The 21,283-nt window shown below is 35.4% G+C and overlaps 1 protein-coding gene across 4 annotated transcripts; it reads right to left on the bottom strand.

The window, feature by feature from the left end:
* Nucleotides 1-2,565: 2,565 nt before the first annotated feature.
* On the bottom strand, nt 2,566-9,273 carry LOC104101328 (nucleoside hydrolase 3-like). 4 transcript variants are annotated; one of them, XM_009608766.4, is made up of 13 exons: nt 9,041-9,267; nt 8,618-8,933; nt 7,520-7,699; nt 7,267-7,377; nt 6,323-6,658; nt 6,038-6,214; nt 5,609-5,893; nt 5,168-5,290; nt 4,761-4,958; nt 4,164-4,417; nt 3,833-4,037; nt 3,233-3,538; nt 2,566-3,084 (listed from the first exon to the last, which is right to left on the bottom strand). In XM_009608766.4, the coding sequence occupies exons 2-13, from the start codon at nt 8,819-8,821 to the stop codon at nt 2,776-2,778; spliced, it is 2,688 nt and encodes an 895-aa protein (XP_009607061.1). In that variant the 5' UTR covers nt 8,822-8,933; nt 9,041-9,267; the 3' UTR covers nt 2,566-2,775. The 4 variants fall into 4 exon arrangements, 3 of the variants coding, with proteins under 3 accessions (XP_009607061.1, XP_070042242.1, XP_033513312.1); XM_070186141.1 differs by lacking the exon at nt 5,168-5,290 and having other exon boundaries at nt 9,041-9,268; XR_004508294.2 differs by lacking the exons at nt 2,566-3,084; nt 3,233-3,538; nt 3,833-4,037; nt 4,164-4,417 and having other exon boundaries at nt 4,821-4,958; nt 5,592-5,893; nt 9,041-9,273.
* Between the last annotated feature and the right edge of the window lie 12,010 nt (nt 9,274-21,283).

Genomic DNA, 21,283 nt, shown 5'->3' with positions numbered 1-21,283 from the left:
AATTTAAAAACTTCAACTTGAAACTACTTTCCAATTTGAATGGACAGTTTTTTTTTAATTTTTGTTTTTTTATTATAAAATATTTTATTTTATTATTTTATAGATATTTAAATTCAAAAATAATAACCAATAAATAATTATTAACTACTTATACCATGTGGCTTTTTTCTAGGCTGCCACTTGGCTTAAGGAGAGAGATCTTTCCTCTCCTTTTAATAATATATAGATATAGATTGTAGTTGAAAGAAGTTGAAATTAGCACCAATTTCAAAGAAACCAAAATAAAACCTTACCATATTTCATATAGGAACAACCAAAAATTTAAATGGGAGACTAAGTGTTGGAGAAGATCTTTAGTTTAAAATTTTCGACCAAATCCACATCAATCGACTTTAAATGAACTCAAACTTCATATTCAAATCCATACAAATACTTGCAACAAGTTTTAATAATATCCACCTGCATTCAAAGTCCAAACAATTATTAAGTCTTTAATTTCCAAACCAAAAGTTTCAAAGCTCCTTTAATGGTGGACTGACTATAACTACGAGTTTAGCTTTATACAATAACACCCAGTTGATAAAACAATAACAGTTGAAGTATATTGTATATTATTACATTATATTGTTATAGTATGTTGTATATTATTGCAGTATACTATTGCGATATATTATATACTATTACAGTATATTATTGCAATATAGCTGTATACTCTTATATTAAATTATATACCGCAGCGGTATACTATAGGGTTAACTGTATTAAACTTTTAATTCTCAAATCAAAGCTTCAAAGCTCCTTCATTGGTGGACCATTTTTATTTTTTTTAGTTATCAACAATCAAATTCGGACTATAACCACGATTTTAGCTTTCCACAATAACACCCAGATGATTTAACAAATAGCAACCAAAGTATACTATTGTAGTATATTATTATTATTATTATTATTATTATTATTAGTAGTAGTAGTAGTAGTATATTGTATATTATCACAGTATACCATTACGGTATATTATATATTATTATAGTATACTATTGTAGTATAGTTGTATACTCTTATAGTAAATTGTATACCATAGCGGTATACTATTGGGTAACTGTGTTCTTTAAATTTCAGCTGAAAAGTTCGTTCTCAAGTACCTCAAACCAGCTCCAAATGCGACCAAATTTCACTATAAACTTCCTGAAGGTACTATAAGCAATATTTTACAGCACCCACTTCGAATTAAACTTCAAATCTTCAAAATAATTTTTTTTAGATTTAGGAGTTTCAAGCTCAATAATGGTGGGTCTTTAAACACACACAAATATTTTGGTATGCGAAGCTTAATATATAACCACAACAACACATGGGTTCGAAAATACAAATAAATACACAAAAAAAAAATATTAATATAGAAAGAGGATTTTTAGAGCGAAACTCATGTAAAATAATATGAAAACTTGTCTTTTAAAATTTATATAGAAAATTCTAAAAATATTTGGGTAAATGCATGATTTTGTACTGAATTTCATCATCCACTAAAAAGACTAATATATGCGTGTTTTTTTAAAGGGGAAAGGAACATCTGGGGTGTGGACTCTTATTTAGAGAAATTGAAAAGGGGAAGGGGATCGGGTAGGCGGGTAAATAGTTTAGGCTGTATATGTAGGAAAAGTAAATCTTTTGGGCTTGAGTATTAAAGGGTAAATAGTTTGGGTCTAATAGGTATAAAGTAAGATTTTCTAAAAAAAAAGTGTCAATAGAAAAGGGGTATTATCACTTTTAGCCCCCGCCAGAAATTATTTATATCTGGTAGCCAGAAAGTGTATAAAACTTGTATAATTTTTGTATATAACATACATAATATATATATATAAATTTTATATATTTTTTCGGCCAACTGAGCTATGAGAGCTTGTTGCTTTCTTGTTTCAGTTCAAACATTTAATCTCTTGTTTCATGGATTTGCAATAAAATTCAAATATAGTTAAGTATGGTAAATTTGTTGAAAGTATAGCTACGAATGATAAATACAGTGTATATGTTTGATGTGTCATGTAATTTTTCCAATAATTTTCTAGTGTTATGAGTAATACTAATTGTGGACGTTCATTTGGAGTTTGCAACTCTAACACCTCTATTTACATGCCTTTCCATAATAGCCATTACTCCTTTCCCACTTCATCTGTAACTTATACTGTTCTTTACCATAATGTCCATAACCTAACTATAAATATAGGTATTGGAAATCACGTTCTCCACACTTGAAAAAAGTATCCCCAAAAAAAAAATCTTAGCTGTGCACATGACAGGTTTGTAGGATAGGCTGATAACTGCTTGTATGATTGTAAACTAAACAAGAAAATGAAGGAAACACCATATTTAATCATGTCAATTATTTAATGTTGGGGTGATATGGACCTAAACTGCAGTTCAAGGCAACCATCTGAACTTCAACTGCATATTGATAAAATTTGCAATATGCTAAAAGTTGACTGGTAACTGTTAGAATATGTGGGATAGCTTACTAGTAAACAACAGAAAAGGTAAACTCTTCTTAATATGGGAATGAATGAACTATGAGTCAAAAAATCTTCCTTTATTTCCTTCCCATTATAACCACTGTCACTGTGTAACTATATGTACAATTTTGTTAACTATTGCTTGAGCATCGAGAATGAGTAAGTCAATTGTTCTCAAGAGTCAGAGATGTGAACAAATTACCTAAAAACACATAAAACCAAAAAAAAGAAAGAAAATTTTCAGGAAGAAAAAGCAGTGGAAGAGCAACTAAGGGGAAGTTTTCTTTCTATTAGATGGTGTATTCCAAATTCTTCTCTGCTCATCAAAGCTTCCAACTGCTGCAGACTGTTTCTCATCACCTAGTCGATTTGCAAAAGCATTGTAATAAGCTAATGGATCCAGATTCTCCAATACTTTCACTGATTTGCCTTTCTTTTCGTCTATAACTATCTGTCCATCTTCAGATTCATACCCCCAGGCAGTGACTTTTATGTTCTTGACACCATATGTTGATTTTAATACAGAATAATCACCAGCCAAAACTACTGCTCCAAGGATTTCTCCAAGAAATGTATTCTGTTAAATTACAAAGCAATAAGTAACAGGATTTAAAACACATGATTCTGTACATTGCGCGCTAAATACAGTAACATTTCTAAAAGTTAGAAATTCATTCAGTGTAACGAGGAAAATGTTTAGGATAAATTGAGATGAGATTATATACCATATGCTGGTATCCAGGATGTGTCTTTTGAAGGTGGTGTAACCTCGAGAGCAAACGCCTTGCAAAGATTGCTTCAGGTGTCCTTTTAGTCTGGTAAAGTCTTTCAAGAATTTCAGGAAATACACTGATGGTCCGCTGTATGCCAAGTGGAATGAGAGTGATATTTAGTTCCGAACTCAAAACTGTCTGTGCAGCCAGAGGGTCAAGAAACATATTCAGTTCTGCGAATCTATTAGAAGGAACATTGATCACGTTTCCCTTCTCTGTGTTGTCATAATTGATGTGTCCCCCAACAATTAGTATATCCTGCATCATTATTCAAAAGAAAGTGCTTTCTAATTAAGGAATGTCTACTCTAGATATCTCAATAAGTAAATTCAAACCATGCTCTCTTGTCAGCGATGGAACAGTAATCTAGTGTTTGGCCATAGTGTACGAGAGATATGTGAGCTAAATGGTACTTATATGATGTTAAGATTCTTACAGTTGGGCATAAAAAAGAGTATCGATGTAACTGAGTTAAGCTACCCGAGGGACTAGGAAACGATATGCAGCAAGGACTCTCTCTCAGAAGACCAAAAAGGTAGAGGAAATGCTTGCCTGGATAGCTTCGGTCATATTCTTGTCTGCAAGAATGATCTTTGCTATATTAGTCAATGGACCATTGGTTAAAAAGGTAACTTTGGATCCTGGATTGAGTGATTTCACCACTGACTCCCACACTTCTAGTGCTAGAGGTTGTCTAAGTTCAGGATGATCAGTGTCCCTGAGAGCTCCAAATTTCACAGAATTTTCAGCTGTATATCTGAAATTATTTAGATCAAGCTGGTACATCAGAAAAATTGTACAGTACACAAATGGACATGTGAAAGTAAAGTATTAAGATGAATAACCTGATATGTCAATGCTTAACACTAGCTAGACAATGTACCTGCGAGGACTTCGAGGCAAAGAACGAGATAATCCGTAAAGAGTGTCTGAGTCGAGAAATCCACCACTACCTTGTGGAATAACCTTGTTGTACTTGCAGTCACCAACTTCATAGAAAACAGGATCAGACTGATTCATTGCAAACACATCTCCGAGGCCAACAGGAATGTCATCACGACCCATCATATGAAGCAAATCATACACAGAATCAATTGTTGCAGCATTCGCCCAGCCAGTCGGACTCACAATTATAGCCTGAACAGAAGAAGATATTGCACATTGACAAGCATTGCTTCCTCAACTTAGTTATTTACAAAATTTAATCCTTTATCTTAGGCTCAGCCCAGTTCTGCTATGTCACTCAAGGCCAAAAATTCATTCAATTTATTCCAAAACTTAACAGAACTGGAAAATACATTTTTGGATAAAGAGTTGAGCGTGAACTGAAGCAAATTTACCCCCCATTAAAGAAAAGAAAGAAAGAAACTTACTGAAGCATAATTTGTGTTTGGTGAAGGAAAATAATTTTCTTAACAGGTTCTGATACCAGTCTGAATTTTCAGTTGAGGATCTTATTGAAAACAAAAGGTCATTTTACCTTGAGATTGATTTCTTGTACTGGTAACTTAAGGAGATAAAAGAGAGCTAGAAAATCTCCAGCACTCATATCCATATCAAACATAACATTCTTCCCAAGATGCTTGCCCCTTAAATCTGATTTGTAAAGTACTTTTCTGTAATAAGGAAATTGCGTAGAAAAATTAAATCTTCCGGTGTTTTCTCTTTGGTTTAAGACCTGCAACCATGACAAATATAGCATTAGTCTTGACATGGTCAGCCCTTTTTTTTAAATGTGTAAGGCAAAAAGGTCACAGGCAAATAAGAGGAAAGAGTAGATAAGAAGGCATATGAAGCTCATATTGCATTCATATAGTCATTTGAATAGAAGCTGATGTTATATGAAATAAAACCAATTCAAACTTAGAAATTAGTTTTAGAACTTACATCCAGAAAGCTAACAAAAAACTCTCTGTCCAATACGCTGTTAGCATTTTGATTAGGTTTTGCTCTTATAGCAACAAGAATAGGCACTCCTCCTGGACCACCAACTTCTTTTGTATAACCGTCCTGATAAACAGCACCAACTTAGAATACACAACAGTACAAAAGTTAAGCATAGAGTAGTTAATAGAAAATCAGAAAGGAAAAGGAGAAAATCATATATCAGACTATCTCCAAACTCATCTTAGGTGATTGAAAACATAAAAGAGCCATAATTCTATGGTAAGGCAAGAAACTTTGAATTTCTATACCATGACAGACTTAAAATACTCTGGTCCAATAAGGAGTTAAATCATGCTTTTGCAAGTTACAACAAAATGTCATCTTTACAGGAGACAATAACTAAAAACCATAATCCGGATATGACCTGAAACAATTCATCACCTGGCATCTGCCCCTCCTGTTCTTTTGTACGCAAAATGGATCACGAAGTCTAGTCTGTACATGGCCGCTATGAACTCCATTTCTCGCTAATCTGAATTTTGTAGTTTTATGACCATCAACAGTTGGATTTGATCCATCAGAAATCCCATATGGCTTGTTTGAAGTAACTACTGTGATATTGATATACTCCATATCTGCAAATTCATTTTCTCCATGCTGGTTGTGTTGTTTCTGCATGATTGAAGCAGCTACACCAGACATAAAGGAGTCCCACATAAAATAACTCTGCGTTTAGCAACACAAATAAATCTGCATTTAGCAACACAAAATAAATCTGCATTTAGCAACATTGTCATCAGTAAATCACATTTTCACTGATGTTTTCATATCATTAAGTATTTACCAAGCTTAACATTAATAAATTTTTACCGTGCTGAATTGGTCACCAAACCAAGTATCACGAGCCATTTTCAGGGACTTGAAACAGTACTGTGCCTCGTAAGTGTGCTGATTCTTCTCAAAAGTTTCAATAAACTTTTCAGTTACAGGAATCGTGTTTGTGGCATCCAATGGGACAAGAGTAACTGGAATGCCAGAATGGATTACCTACAGTATAATGGAATAATGAAGTCGCTGACTATTAAGTTTAGCTACAACATACACATGTCAAAATAAAAGAACATGCAGTAGAAGGCCTATTGATTTTTGTAATACCTGATATGCAGCAAAAGGATCCATAAAGAAATTGAACTCAGCATAAGGATTGCTTGTGTAATCTGTGAATACATTGCCAATGTCACCGCACTGCTGAGGTTGGCAAGAGGAGCTGACATTCTTTGGACAGCAACCTGTAGGATTCTTTGACCGTACACCACCTCCCATTATGTAAATGTGTTCAATATTTTTCTTTAAATGTGGATTACTTAGAAGAAATAATGCAAAATTTGTATGTGACGCGATGAGAAAAACTACTGTAGGCCCCGACGAAATTGTGTTGATCATTACTTGCTGAGCTGTTGGCTGTCGAAGAGGTGAATATTGTCTCTTGCCCTGTTGACAAGTTCAAGATTAACATGTTATGAAAATATCTTAACTAACAGGAACTAAGCAATGAGACCTAAGCTTCTTCTTCTAGTCATAGTGATTTTATGAGGGACAGAACTGATCTTATCCTCTTTCAGCTGCATTACTGCCAACTCTACAAATTCACATAGAGCACCTTTCCAGGTAAGGATCTTCACCATTCATAATTTTTATGACACGCTAATACCTTTTTATGCCATATCATTGTTACGGGCTGTCAAGACACAATTGCGTAGGCAGTGATCCTTGGCTGGTTAATAGATATTCTGCTATTACCGCATTCAACCATTCTGCAGATTGAAGCTAAGCTGTCTAACTGTTTCCTCTTGTATATAACAAGAGAAGAACAGAAATAATATCCTACCAAAGATTTGACGAACCATAACAGTTGGGCTAAAGATAGGCTGTGCTTCACAACGTGTGCATCAGAGAATTGAACAATGTATAATGGTATGAACAGAAAGGTGGAAGATAGAAACTGATTACTCTTGTGTATCCTATATCAACAATTTGATTGAAGTGATTAAGGCAGATTGACAAGTTATCCTCCATTCAGTTATAATACAAAATGGTACCTGTGGAAGGAAGCTCTTTCGGAACCCAAAATTTGAGTCGATGTCCAAACGTCCTCCAGGACCCACAGGAATAGCTTGTCTATATCTACAATATCCAGCTGTGCCATCTCCCTAACAACTCAGTGAAAAGTTAGCACATTCAAGTAAAGGATGAATATGGAGATGTATAACTAAACAGCATCTTGACACTAAAAATGATTGTTAACTTGCAGAACTGTGCCAAAGGTACAGTAAATGGAAAAACTTCGTTCACCTGATCAATCATTGGCAGATATCCACCAACATTTGGCAGAATGGTACCATTGGGAAGTATGCCACCTTCACCTCCTACACCAACAGCAATATCGTCACGCCCCATCATGTAAAGAATGTCATATACTTGATTAACAGCATGTCCTGCATCACTCCATGCATTTGTGCTAATAGTTATTGCCTGCAGCAAAATGCTCTCTTCTCAAGTTTTTTTCAATAGAAAAAACTTATCTTATGAGCTGATGTAAACATTTATAGCACGAAATGTCAAAGGGATCGCCCCCTTCCGAGTTATAAAACTTTCCATGACATGCTTTCAACAAAAAGAAAGAAATGTACAACTTGTTTGATCCCTATTCATGAGTTCAAACAATTCTGAAATTGCTTAGTATAAATGTTCGTCAAAATGAATCGGAGTAAAACCTAGTCAAACTTTACAATTATTAATCCCATGAAAGCCAAGAAAGTAGGTTGAGAAATACATTAGTAGCTTATTTTAAATTACCAGTTTACACAGTAATACTTACGTGAATCAAGAAGTTTGGTTAAAGTAATCATTAGTATCTTACTTTAAATTAAGAAACTGACTCTTCAACAACTATTGTTTAGAAAGAAATTAGAGCCAATTGAATAGAGTCTCAAAATAAGGTCTGGAAACTTTTGACCCACCTTTAGCATGACACATCATATACAGATTATATATAGCAGATTTCTCAAAATCAAAGATCAACAAGGTATAAGCAAAGAATATAGTAAGTAGTATACAATAACTATTCCTCAAACCCAAGCTAGTAGGGTTCGGCCATATGAAGAATTCCACTCTATTTGGCCCCTTGTGAACAATTAAGTAATTTACAAACTACAAATTCTTTTTTATAATCGAGAAATTCCCAAGGGCCAGCTGGGGTAAACTTGATGGATAATGGGTTCGTCCCTCCACTATTTTCACTTAATCACTAGGCTATTGCCAATGGTGCCTAGCCCACACATCATGCGCTCTTACCAACCACTAATGACTAAACCAAAGCCTGATTTTTATTAACAAAGAAAGGCATGGCATATCATATGTGAATAATCAATAAAAACAGCAAAATCATACCTTTAAGTCCATTTCTGATCGGTTAAGCTTCAGAAGGTAGATAAGAGAAAAGAAATCATCAGTGTCCATATCTGTATCCACAAGAATTCGATGAGGGTGATGAATACCCTCTACCCCACCGTACAAATTTGCCAACAACATTAACACCATCATTATCATTACAACAATTTCACGTAAAAACACCACCTCCTCTTTCTCTATCATCCCAACAAATACTCAATTAATTTTTGAGCCACAGAAACTTTGCTTCTGAGCCCTTGTTACTTTATTTTTAGTTTCTTGAATGAGCAATTGAAACTGTGACGTTAGTAGCATCCTGAAAGAGAATAATTAATGTTTAAAATTTAAGATATATATATCGAGAATATTGTTGTGTACAAGTAGAAAGTGAAATGGGAATAAACAGAGTGGAGTGAGCTGTACATATGTGTAGTACGTAACAGTCGAGATGAGCTGTAGAGACTGACGGTCACCGGCGGTGCAAGTACCGGCGGTTGACGGCGGAGGAAGGCTTCACGTGAAACTATATAGGGAGCTTGGAAATGGCGAGAAAGATGGACTGCGGGACTGGGGGAGTGGTGGTAGTACAATTGTTGAAGAGGGAATGTGTCAGATTTTATAGACTTCGAAAAAATTTCTTACATTTTATCGTCACGTGTACGAAATACCTCCACACTCTATACCAGTATTATATATATATATATATATATATATATATATATATACACACACTCTATTGCCACCATTTAATTCGAAGTCTCTAATTCGGATTCGCATAACAAAGTTTAAAGCGCCTCTTATCTTATCATAGGTGGCTCCATTTTCAGAACACGAACACAAAAAAATCGCATCCATAGGTGGTGTTATACCAATATTCTTTGGTGATTGTGGATACAAATATAATACTAAATTTATTTATGTCAAAAACAGTTAATTACATATATATATATATATATATATATATATATATATATATATATATATATATATATATGATTCAAGTCCAACTGATGCATCTTGGTCTTGGTTATGGAGTTGAATAACCATTATTTTCAAGATGTTTTAGATTGCACGCCTTTTCTTTTTCTTGGGATCGGAGCAGGACCGATCTAGTGTTTTGACAGCGGGTTTAACCGAACCAATATTTCCAAACATTTCAACAAATTAGGTTTAAACTTATTAACTTAAAAAAAAAATGGGATCATAATCCTCCATATGTCATGAACCAAATAACCCTTTTACTATAACGAGTGAAATGTATTAACTCAAGCAAACACTTGTCATAATATTATTATATGAATTCAGAATTTTCTCAAAGTCCAAATAGCCAATTATTTTATTTTTGTAATAAGTAAATACTAAAGATGAGTTCACAATTCATAAAGTAGAACGGGTAATCTGAAAAGTTCATATCACACCATGTCCTAAGTATTTTAAGAACAAATCTCTTTTGAAGGAATGATGAAAATGGAAATAAGTATTAACCTTTTTCCCCCTAAGATTAGGAGAGAATTTTGAACGAGCAACTTTTTCGCAGTATACCAAATATAGTCACTTTATCCGAGGGATCTTGACAAGTTTGAGCTAGTAATTAAATCATAACTTTCCAGTATTCTTCATAATATAATTTCGTAGCCCGATTTGATTTACAAAAATGCATGGCTTGTTCTGTCCAAATATCGATGTACAAAATTATTCGGTATCTATGCTAGGGGAAGTAGCAGGTGCCTCATAAAATTAATTGAGATGTGCGCAAGTTGGTTCACAATTATAAAATAAATAAATAAATAAATACATTGCTTGTAAGATTATTTACTTAGTACTAGCTAGTAAACAAGGGAATGAAGGTAATGTCATACTCTATGTGTCAATTTAGATGATACATTTGTTTGCCGAGAGTCAAACTGTGTGAAGTTTGACCAATATTTTAACATATTTTATTATCATAATGATATAAAAGAAATTGTAACTTACAATACATATCGTGTAGTTTTTCAATATCTAATTTTTAATGTTAAACTTTTGAGTTGAACTAATCCAATTTAAGTTTAAGGTTTATTCAAATTAACTCTAGATAAGCAAAATATGTCATTTGAAATAGAGTGAGTAATTATTTTGCACATTTAGCCTCTTTGGGATATATGATGTATATAAGCTTTCTTGCCTGCAGACAAATTCAACATTTAAGATGGCGGGTGAAAAATACAACCATATCCACTATTTGTATGGCAATGTAAATTTGAACTTAGTATAAATATATACATATAGTTGACGAGCGCAAAACACACACTTAAATTGTGCTCGCTAGTCAAAGATAGTATAGTATAATATCGTGTCCATATGGATTGGATTTAAATAGTATTCACGTAGTTTCTAACTTAATTGCTATCCAGGAGGATCAACAGTTGAGATTATGATTAATAATAAAATTTAACTAAGAATCTAAAATCTACAGCTATTGACTAATGACAATCGCAACAAAGGTAAGCAAGGAAGTTATCGATGGGAGAAAATAGGGGTTGATAGAATAGGTGCAAGATAATTGTTCAGGATCTAACTCTAGATAATTCAGTTCTAATGTTCAAGTGAGCCTCTCAAATTCACTTAATTATCAATACAATTGTTTAGTAGAAACTCCTCTCTCGATTAAGTTTCAACCTTACAATATGAACCAATTTAAGCTCTATAAAGATACGCAAGAATGCGTAATTGATTGGTCTTTAGGAGAACCTCTCTCGATTATCCTCCTAACCAGGTTTAATCAATGATTCAACTAGCCTCTTTCGATTACTTAGAAGAATCTATGAACTCAACCAACAATATAATACAAAGATATCACAAGTTATGCCTCTTTCGATTACAAGAACAAGTGAATATAGATGCAGCAATTAAATTTTCCAAAAACGATTCAAATATATAAAAATAGAGTTATAATCCACAAGCAATCATCAATACACCAAATTCATCAAAACCCAAAAGGATCTACTACATAGACATAGAGAAGTTCTTCACAAATGTAATTAAAATATAGAAAAATATAGATTCAATCCAAACCCGGATCTTGAGTGAGGAAGGAATGATGAAACTCTTGTGCTTGCGTTCTTCCAACTCCTCCTTATCCTCCTTGGCCTCCTTAGGTCGAAAATCTATCAAAAGTCCATCTAAAATGGTATTTTGGTGTATTTAAGCCACCCCCAAAACAAACCCCGGACGAAACTACCCCTTTTCAGCGAAATTGGGAAGTCACTCTAACATTTTTGGGCTACCAAAAATTCCAGAACGATTCAAAATATGATTTCTGGCCACTTTTTGCACTAGAGCCTCGCGCCCTGCGGGGCATGCCGCGGGACGGCAGTGCAAATTATGGCGAGAAATGAGTTTTTCAAATTTTGGACATCCAGACTAGGTTTTTGACCCCTGAACGTGATCCCGACTTAATTGCTTGGGCTTCTACTGAGACTTCAAAGCTCCAAATAGCTCAAATTAGCTCCACAACATCTACATAACTCGAAATCACTCCTACAAGGCATAAAACACACAATAAGTGCAAAACCACTACAATAAAAGCTCAACACAAGTAAAGTGCACTGAATTAGAGTGTAATAAGCGACTAAAACATGAGATTATAGTCTACCATCAATAGTATTATACGAGTGGTAATTTCCACTTTCTATAGGTTGAGTTTTGCACTATGGAATTTGAACAATGGTGAAGTGTTGAGTATTGAAGTTTTGATGATTAACAATGTATGACTAAATGTTCAAAGAACCAGGTCCTCAACGTAGCTGTTTAACTGTTCTGAAGAACAAGATCCCCAGGAGAAAGAATCAACTTCTTATGAGTGATACTTGTACGTCTGTACAAGGTATTAACTTTATCTCAAAGTTACCCAGGTTCGAGTTTGGCGGAAGATGGCTACTACAAGTGATAAGGATCATTGATCAAGAAGATATGGATAATTCAATGAGATACTAAAGTCTCAAAGCTTATGGAATCCTTGGAACAGTAGGAGTCCTATCAAAAAGAAAGCTCACTATGAATAGGACTCCTAGAAGATCTCAAGTTGTGTTTTAAATAGGACCAACTTTGGATTTTTGAACTATCATTTTACACATCAACTAAAGAGTCATAAGTTGTTTACTTGTGTTGAATACTTGCCTTGTATTATTCTCGAGTCAGTCTAGTGAATGTGTTTTAGGAAATTGAGTTGTAATCAAGTGTCATAAACAATTAATGAGTTGGAGTGAGTATTTTGCTTTACAAGTTAGAGTAACTTGTGAATCAAATAGGAGCAGTAGGAGTACTGGAGAGTATTTAATTACAGTCTTTTAATTAATACATTTTGGCTCATTGTTCTAGTGGAGTTGGAGTTGAAAATCCTACGTGGTAGGTCGTGATTTTTGTACCTTTTGACCCAAGTGATTTTTTACGTAAAAATTATTGTGTTCATTTTATTGCTTCTTTACTTTACGCTTAAGGAACACGGTAAAGAACCAAGCTCTTTAGTAATCCATACAATCACTCAATCTAACAATTGGTATTAGAGTAGGTTCTCTCATTTACACTGCTAACACCTAGAGAGATCTTGGAAGCAAGATGAGTGCTCCACTCAAAATTAATGAAGGAAAATCAACTACCAGGCCACGCTTGTTCAATAGAAAATATTATAGTTGGTAGAAAGCAAGAATGGAAGATTTCCTGATAGTTGAAAACTATGAACTATGGACCATAGTGAACCAAGGTCCTTTCATTCCTACTAAACAAAATGTACAAAATAAAATAGTTTCTAAGGACCCCTCTGAATTTGTGGCAGCAGATTTCAGAATGATGGAGAAGAATGCAAAGACTAAGAAAATCCTTATCAATGGACTTGGTCCTGATGAGTACAATAGAATTTCTGTGTGATATAACGCGAAGCAGATATGGGATGCACTCCAAATTATTCATGAAGGAACAAACCAAGTAAAGAGATCAATGATTGAGCTATTCATGAGAAACTATGAGCTTTTCTCTATGAAGGAGTCTGAGCCCATCCAGGATATGATGACTAGGTTTACTATAATAACCAATGAACTAAAAGCACTTGGAAAGGTGTTTACCTCAGAAGAGTTGGTTAGCAAAGTTCTAAGAATCTTTCCAGCTTCATGGGAATCAAAAGTCACTGCAATACAGGAAGCCAAGGAATTGGACATAATCTCACTTGATGAGCTGGTTGGAAACTCAAAAACTCATGAAATGAGAAAGACAGAACTATGCAAGGAAGAACCAAATAAGGATAAGGCCTTAGTTCTTAAAGCATCTGAGGATGATGAATTCAGACTATGATAATCCTGATCTAGGAATGTTTGCCAAGTTCAAGAGGTTCATGAAGAATTTCAAAAGTGCATCCAAGAGAGAGACCAGTAGCAAGTCCAAGCAGATTGATAAAGTTAAATATGATGGGGGCGACAAGTGTGGCAAGCTAGATCACATGGTCAAGGACTGCCCAATGTGGGAAATTGAGCTGAGGAAAGAACGAGCTGGAAAAAAAAAGAAACAAGAGAAGAGGAGAGAAAAAGGTTCTAACAAAGGAAAAATCCTAGGCAAAGAATTTACTGAAGCAATGAAACATGTATTCTTGGCAGCATATGAGAAGAGTGGAAGTGATCAAGAGGAAGAAAAGAAAGATAAGGCTATAAATCTCTATGTTGTGATTGATGAACACCAAGTTGTGAAGACAGAACCCCCAATACAGCTTGGAATGCACATTGGAAGACCTCCTTTGTTTGATGAACACCATTATGATGAATGGAAGCTACGTATGGAAATATTTCTTCAGGCTACTGACTTTTACCTATGGGTAATTATTAGTCATAGACCAATTCTCCCAACCAAATTGGATAGTGAAGGTAACATGTGCAACAAAAGAGAAGAGGAATACGATGAGGAAGATTGTTAGCTAGTTCAGAAAAATGCTAAAGCAAAGGACTTGCTCAACAGAAGCATGTCTAGAAACACTCTCCTCAGTGTGTCCTCTTGTATCTCTGCTCATGATATATGGAGGACCTTGGAAACTGACTTTAGAAATGAAAACATTGAACTTTGATGGTGATTGAAGAATCCAAAATAGAGGAAGAAGTGATAGGAATGATGGCCATGAGTGATTCAGAAACTGAAGATGAAGAAAACCAGGTAAGTATATCTGACTTGAAAGAAAATATTCATGCTATGTACAAAAAATAACTGATGGCCATAATTGTGACCTTAATGAATGAAATGGATACAATGAGTACTGGAAATGATCAGCTAATAAGCAACCTTTCTTGTGTCAAACTTGATATCAAAGAACTTGAATCTGACAAAGCTAGTTTAGAAAAACAGGTCAAAGACCTTAAGAACCAGGTTCTTGAGCTTACTTCTAAGAATAAGAAGTCTCCTGATATACATGGCAAAGGAAAAATGAGTGCTCTACGGATAAGCTTGAAAAGGAATTAAACATTACTAATGATAATCTTTGTGATGCTGAAAGTAGAAATAAAGTCCTACATGAAAACCTAGAAAAGACTAATTATGAACTCTCTAGACTAAGAAAATGACATAGATCTTTTGATGCCTAGAATTGGCTGAATAAAACTGTAGCTCTAACAAATATGGAATTGGCTACAGAAAACATGTCCCTAAGTTTGACCCAACTTATGTAGGAATTTCTAATAATAACATGTGCACTCATTGTGGAAGAGTAGGACACTTTAGAGACACTTGTCCTGCCTTACTTCATGCTCAGTTTAGAAACACCTTTGGTATTGCTAAAAATATGAAAAAGGAAGAGGAGCCAAAGGTTAATTCTCATGTCCATACTAAGTGGATTAAGGTTAACAAGAAAATAGCTTCTAAACCTCTCCCCTTCTAGGTAAGAAGGGATCTGATTCATCCATTTTCAAACAAAAGGGACCCAAGCTTGTCTGGGTTCCCAAAACTAACTTGTGAATTTTGGTGCAGGCTAAGGTGAGTGGAAATAATTAGGACTGGTATCTAGACAAGGGATGCTTGATGAGCTTAACGTTACTTATTATTTATGCCCATTTTGCGTCTTTGTTTTGGCTGATTCGATAGAGATTTGGTCGGATTTGGTTCTAATATGTTGTCTTTCAGTGCATGTAATGCAGAGGGGATCAATGGGCAAATAGTGCACTTCGTGAGAGGGAAAAGAGTTGAGCAGGAGGAAAACCTAGGTGCGCGACCACGCACGAGTGACCCCCACCACGCACTTGAGCGTGAAAGTGACATAGAATTCTACCAGAGATGCACGACTATGAGCGCAGTCATACCTCCAGGTGTGCGGCCACACACGTTCTCCTCTGGGAATTTGACCCATGCCTATTTTTGTAAATTTAGAGGCGGCCATTTTTGGCCTATATGAAGCCTAGCTAATCTAAAAAACAAGGCATCTGGGATTTTGGATTAATTTTTGGAGAGAAGAAGGCAAGGAAACAACGGAGACTCTAGATACTTCGTCCAATTCATTTAATACGGAAGTTTATTTGATTTTGAAAATTGTAATGTCTTCTTGTTCTTTAATACTCTTGTAATAAACAACTTATCCACTATGGAGTAATCTTTCTTAGGGTTATTGATGGATATTGTGATTTGACTATTGTTTTGGGGTTTGCTTTCTGTTAGTTGCCTGGATTCGTTGAATGAGTTATTAATTATGGCAAGTCCAATTGTGGTTTTACTTTAATCGAAAAAGAAGTGTTGCTGCAATTCACATTATGTTATCTTGTTTGGGTTGATTTTGTGCCTCTCATAGGTAGTCGAAAGAGCTTGGAGAGTTATCAATTGACCCAATTTGTAGGAATAGTCGAGAGACGTTCTTCGTAAGATCATTCATTCAATGTTTTTTTTGCATATGTTCATAGAACCTATCATTAGGTTGGTTAACAGACTCTCATTCATTCGGAAGAAAAATTTGAATCCTTGAGATAGTCTAAATATAATTTGAAATCGAAAGAGTCAATAGAAGTTAAGAGTGAAACTTAGCACAAAGTTATCCAGAATAATAGTTGATCACATATCTTGTCACAACCCTTACTTCTCACCTTGATATTCAATCGTTGCTACTTAGTCACTAAATTTTCATTATTTTCTCACAATCGATAATCTTAGTTTTTATTATTAGTCGGTAATAACTTAAATCAAAGGTTTATTTTCCTGGATAGTGTTAAGCTGAAGATTTATTAGAACATTATTTAAACAAATCCTTGTGGAGACGATTTAATACTATACTATTGTTGACTAGCGAGCCTAAGTTTTATACACCGGTTTTGCGCTCGTCAAATTTTTGCGCAGTTGTCGGGGATTGACGCTCTTGTTATCTGCGTGCAAGCAACATGTTAAGTTCAGTGGTGTATGACTCGATCGTCTTCCAAGAAATTGGTGCCATACAATCTAGAATTAGAAAAGCACCTGCGGTAGTTGAGAAGGGGGAAAGAATCGAGCGGATCATTATTGGGTGAGACTTCGATTCAAAATAAAATGGTGAAAAACGAAAAGGACGTGAACCTAGCTGCGAGAGAGGCATCTCAAGAATAGGATGCACGGTTAGCAGATGAAGCAGTCCATAGAGTTGCTGATGAAACAATCGACGAGTATTGAAGGTTCAATCTCAAACGAACCATGGTCGAAGATGAATTTGAAAATACAGCTCCCAGGCCTGGGAGGTCTCTAGGAGATTATGTCAGACTAGTGTACAACTAGTAGCAATCTAGTGTGAGTCCCCCACCCATTGATGCCTATACTTTTGAACTCAAGCATGGAGTCATCCAGACCATTCAGAACAACTGCATATTCAGAGGCAAACCCAATGAAAATCCCAACCACCATTTGATGGACTTTGACAAAATTATTAACACATTCCGCTATAATGGAGCATCACATGATGTCATCTACCTTAGAGCATTCCCTAAATACTCTCCCACCCACGAGCAAGAAGCCACCAGTGGAGAAATTCACTGTAGAAAAGGGTGCATGGGATCTGGGGAATGAGGTAGATACAACGGTCGGGGAGCCTGTAGTTGAGGGGGAAGCAAGTAAAGAACCTGTGCAAAAGGGGGGCTTCTCATGGTCTTTCCTTTAGTTGGATTGAGGATGAGGAAGATGATGGGGTGAAAAAGAAGAAGCTGTGAACAGTCATGAAAAACATGATGCTCAAAACATAGCCAATGAAGAAGAAAAGAGTGAGAATGAGGGAGCATCCGGAGATGATAAGGAGAGTGATACAAAGGATAAGACAAGTGAACATGCTAATGATTCTGCAAAAGAAGAAAATTAGAGTGAAGAAGAGGAGGTTTCTAAAAGTGACGGTGATGATCAAGAAAAGGTAAGCGAGAGTGAAGGAGGTGATGGAGAGAGTGACAAAGAATAGGGGAATGTGAGTGAGGAATCTAAAGGTTCCATGACAATTGGAAACGCTGTCATAGCCCCTTCAGAAGTAATTGGTGAAGAGGCAAGGGCTCAAGAACCTGGGTCTCTGTTGACTCCTTTTACTGGAGATGAAGAAGTTAGCAGTGATGATGATGATGTGCCACTATCTAAGGTAGGGAAGAAATCCAGGAAGACCCCTATGAAAGCTACAAAGTCAGTACTCTCAACAAGGAAAGAAGTGGTTCCTTCTGCCATAATTCCCCTCACGAGGAATAAAAAAAAAGGTTGTTGATGCACAAATCATTAAGGAGACTACAAGTGCAAAGAAGCCAAAGAAGAAAGTTTTAATTGTGGAACATGTTGTTGAGGTGGATGGAGAAGATGAATCTGACTCTGCCTTGCCAGCAAAAGCTACCACATCAAAGAAAAAGGGTGTCAAAGTCATCAAGTCTGCTACCTCTTCTGCAAGGGCCAGTAAGGGTATGACAAGAAAGAATGTGCCAACGGCAGCTGATCGACTCATAGAGTTCAAGAACAGAAAAGTACTAAATGGGAAGATTCTTGCGAATACTGATGAGAAGGGGATGGTTCAACTAGTTGAAAAACTTGAGCTACAGGGGTGGAAGCACATGTTTGTCAAAGCTTTTCCCCCCAGTATGTGTTCTTGTTGTGGTGGAGTTCTATGTAAATTTCACATTTGATGGGAAGGTAGTCAAGAGTAAGGTAGGGGCTTTGACATGGAGTTTGATGCTGAGGAGCTAGAGATGCTTCTGAATATCTCTTCTTTGGGATTTGACAATTACTTGAAAAAGGAGTGGTCAGCCATAGACAATAATGTTGACACTGGCATTGTGGTCACCAAGAAGTTCTCCCAAAAGTTTGAACTAGATGCTCCCCAAAAAGTGTACATGACTGATATGACTCCCTTCCACAAGTTATTGTTTCATTTTGTCAACTTCTGCATTCTTGAGAAGGCATAAAGCTACTATGTTGGACATGGCTGTGATGGAGCTGCTTGACACTAGTAGACCTATCAATCTTCCTAGCCTGATGATTCAGCATATGGCAAGAGCTGCAGATACTTCCAAACCCAAGTATGTTATGCCATATGGTTTCATGCTGACTGAGTTGTTTGACAAGCTCAATATTGCCTTACCTATGCCATATATTATGTCCTTAGTTCTTTTTTCTATTCCAGTGTTGCCTTTTCTTTTGTTCTTTTTGTCTTAGTTTGAGTAGTATGCAATATGCTTAGTTTATTTTGTTTTAATGATGAAGACAAGGCCCTGGGCTTCTTTTGGCACTACTTAATGTCTCTTATTGCTCTGCTTTACTTCTTTGTACTATATTGGATCATCAACCTAGTTTATTTGCCCTTTCTTAAGCTTGTGTTGTAGCCTATTTGGCCTTGAATCTTACATTATCTGTGCTTAGTGTCTAACATTTTTTTGTGTGTTTTCGATGATGGCAAAAGGGGGAATGATAAGGTTGGAAGGTGTTGTGAACATACATGTCTGTCAATCGTACTTGTTGTGATTATATGGTTCTTTGATCTGATTATTTGATGTGATTATATGGTTCTGCTGTGTACGAAGTTTGTCATCATAAAAAAAGGGGAATTTGTTGAGTATTGAAGTTTTTATGATTAACAAAGTATGACTAAATTTTCAAAGAACCAGGTCCTCAACATAGCAGCTTAACTGTTCTGAAGAACCAGCTACTCAAGAGAAAGAATCAGTTCCTCATGAGTGATACTTGTACGTATGTACAAGGCATAAACTTTATCTCAAAGTTACTCAGGTTCGAGTTTGGTGGAATATGGCTACTATAAGTGATAAGGGTCGTTGCTCAAACAAATATAGATAATTCAGTCAGAGTTTAAAGTCCCAAAGCTTGTGGAATACTTGGAACAATAGGAGTCCTATCAAAGAGGAAGCTGACTATGAATAGGACTCCTAGAAGATCTCAAGTTGTGTTTTAAATAGGATCAACTTTTGATTTTTGAACTATCCTTTTACATATCAACTAAAGAGTCATAAGTTGTTTACTTGTGTTGAGTACTTGCCTTGTATTCTTCTCGAGTCAGTTTAGTGAATGTGTTTTAGGAAATTCATTTGTAATCAAGTGTCATAAACAATTAGTGAGTTGGAGTGAGTATTTTGCTTTACAAGTTAGAGTAACTTATGAATCAAATAGGAGTAGTAGGAGTACTAGAGAGTATTTAATTATAGTCTTGTAATTGATACATTTTGGCTCATTGTTCTAGTGGAGTTGGACTTGAAAATCCTACGTGGTAGGTCGTGATTTTTGCACCTTTTGAGCCGGGTGATTTTTCACGTAAAAATCGTTGTGTTCATTTTATTGCTTATTTACTTTACGCTTAAGGAACATAGTAAAGTTCTTTAGTAATCGATAGGGGCACTCAATTTAACACGAAGTCAGAAATTTCGTGAAGGGTATTCAAGATTTACGCATATAAAAATAATATCTTTACCAATATATGCAATATAAGTTTTTTTTATACAGAGTATACTATTTTGATAAAGGGTGTTCAATTGACCACTTTTTAATGTATATGGTTTCGCCACTGAATTTGAAGTTTGTAAGAATAAGTGTGGTTGCACTCTCATTCTTCAACTCGAACTATATATAGAAATTGAACAGTTTTAGAAATGCACATATTTTTACTAAAACGCACTCTCATTCTTCAACTCGAACTATATATAGAAATTAAACAGTTTTAGGAATGCACATATTTTTACTAAACTGCATGCATTATCACAAGAAAAAATAATCATTTGTTCAAATATTCATTGACTTAAAATCTTAAATATTGTAATTTGGAAACGTTTATCATGCTTCAAACATCTTATATGGTTAAGTTCTTGTATAGCACTACAACTCTGTTGAATATTATGGCAAATGGCAAACGATAATGGGATGTCCGGAAGAAAAGTGAGATTGTGGCCAATTCCTGTTTAGTCATTAAAATGGAATTCAGAGGCTGCAAATTGGAGAGTAGCATCTTATGAGTGACTGCTGACAAATATGAAGTCTACTTTTAGATTGTTTTTCCAAAAGGAATGCCGACAATATAATGGGGCATTAAACCATAATCTTCACAAAACAAATCTTCAATAAGATCTTGATAGAAGGACTATAGCTGGGCCAATGTTTCAAGGGTGAATTCAAGAGTCAAGGTAACAATGTATTCCCTCTATTTTAATTTGGATGACACATTTTTCTTATTAGTCCGTTCAAAAA

Source organism: Nicotiana tomentosiformis, chromosome 9 (assembly GCF_000390325.3).
Source record: "Nicotiana tomentosiformis chromosome 9, ASM39032v3, whole genome shotgun sequence".
Taxonomy (NCBI): domain Eukaryota; kingdom Viridiplantae; phylum Streptophyta; class Magnoliopsida; order Solanales; family Solanaceae; genus Nicotiana; species Nicotiana tomentosiformis.
Note: the sequence above shows the minus strand (reverse complement) of the source record. Positions and strands in the feature narration are given on the sequence as shown.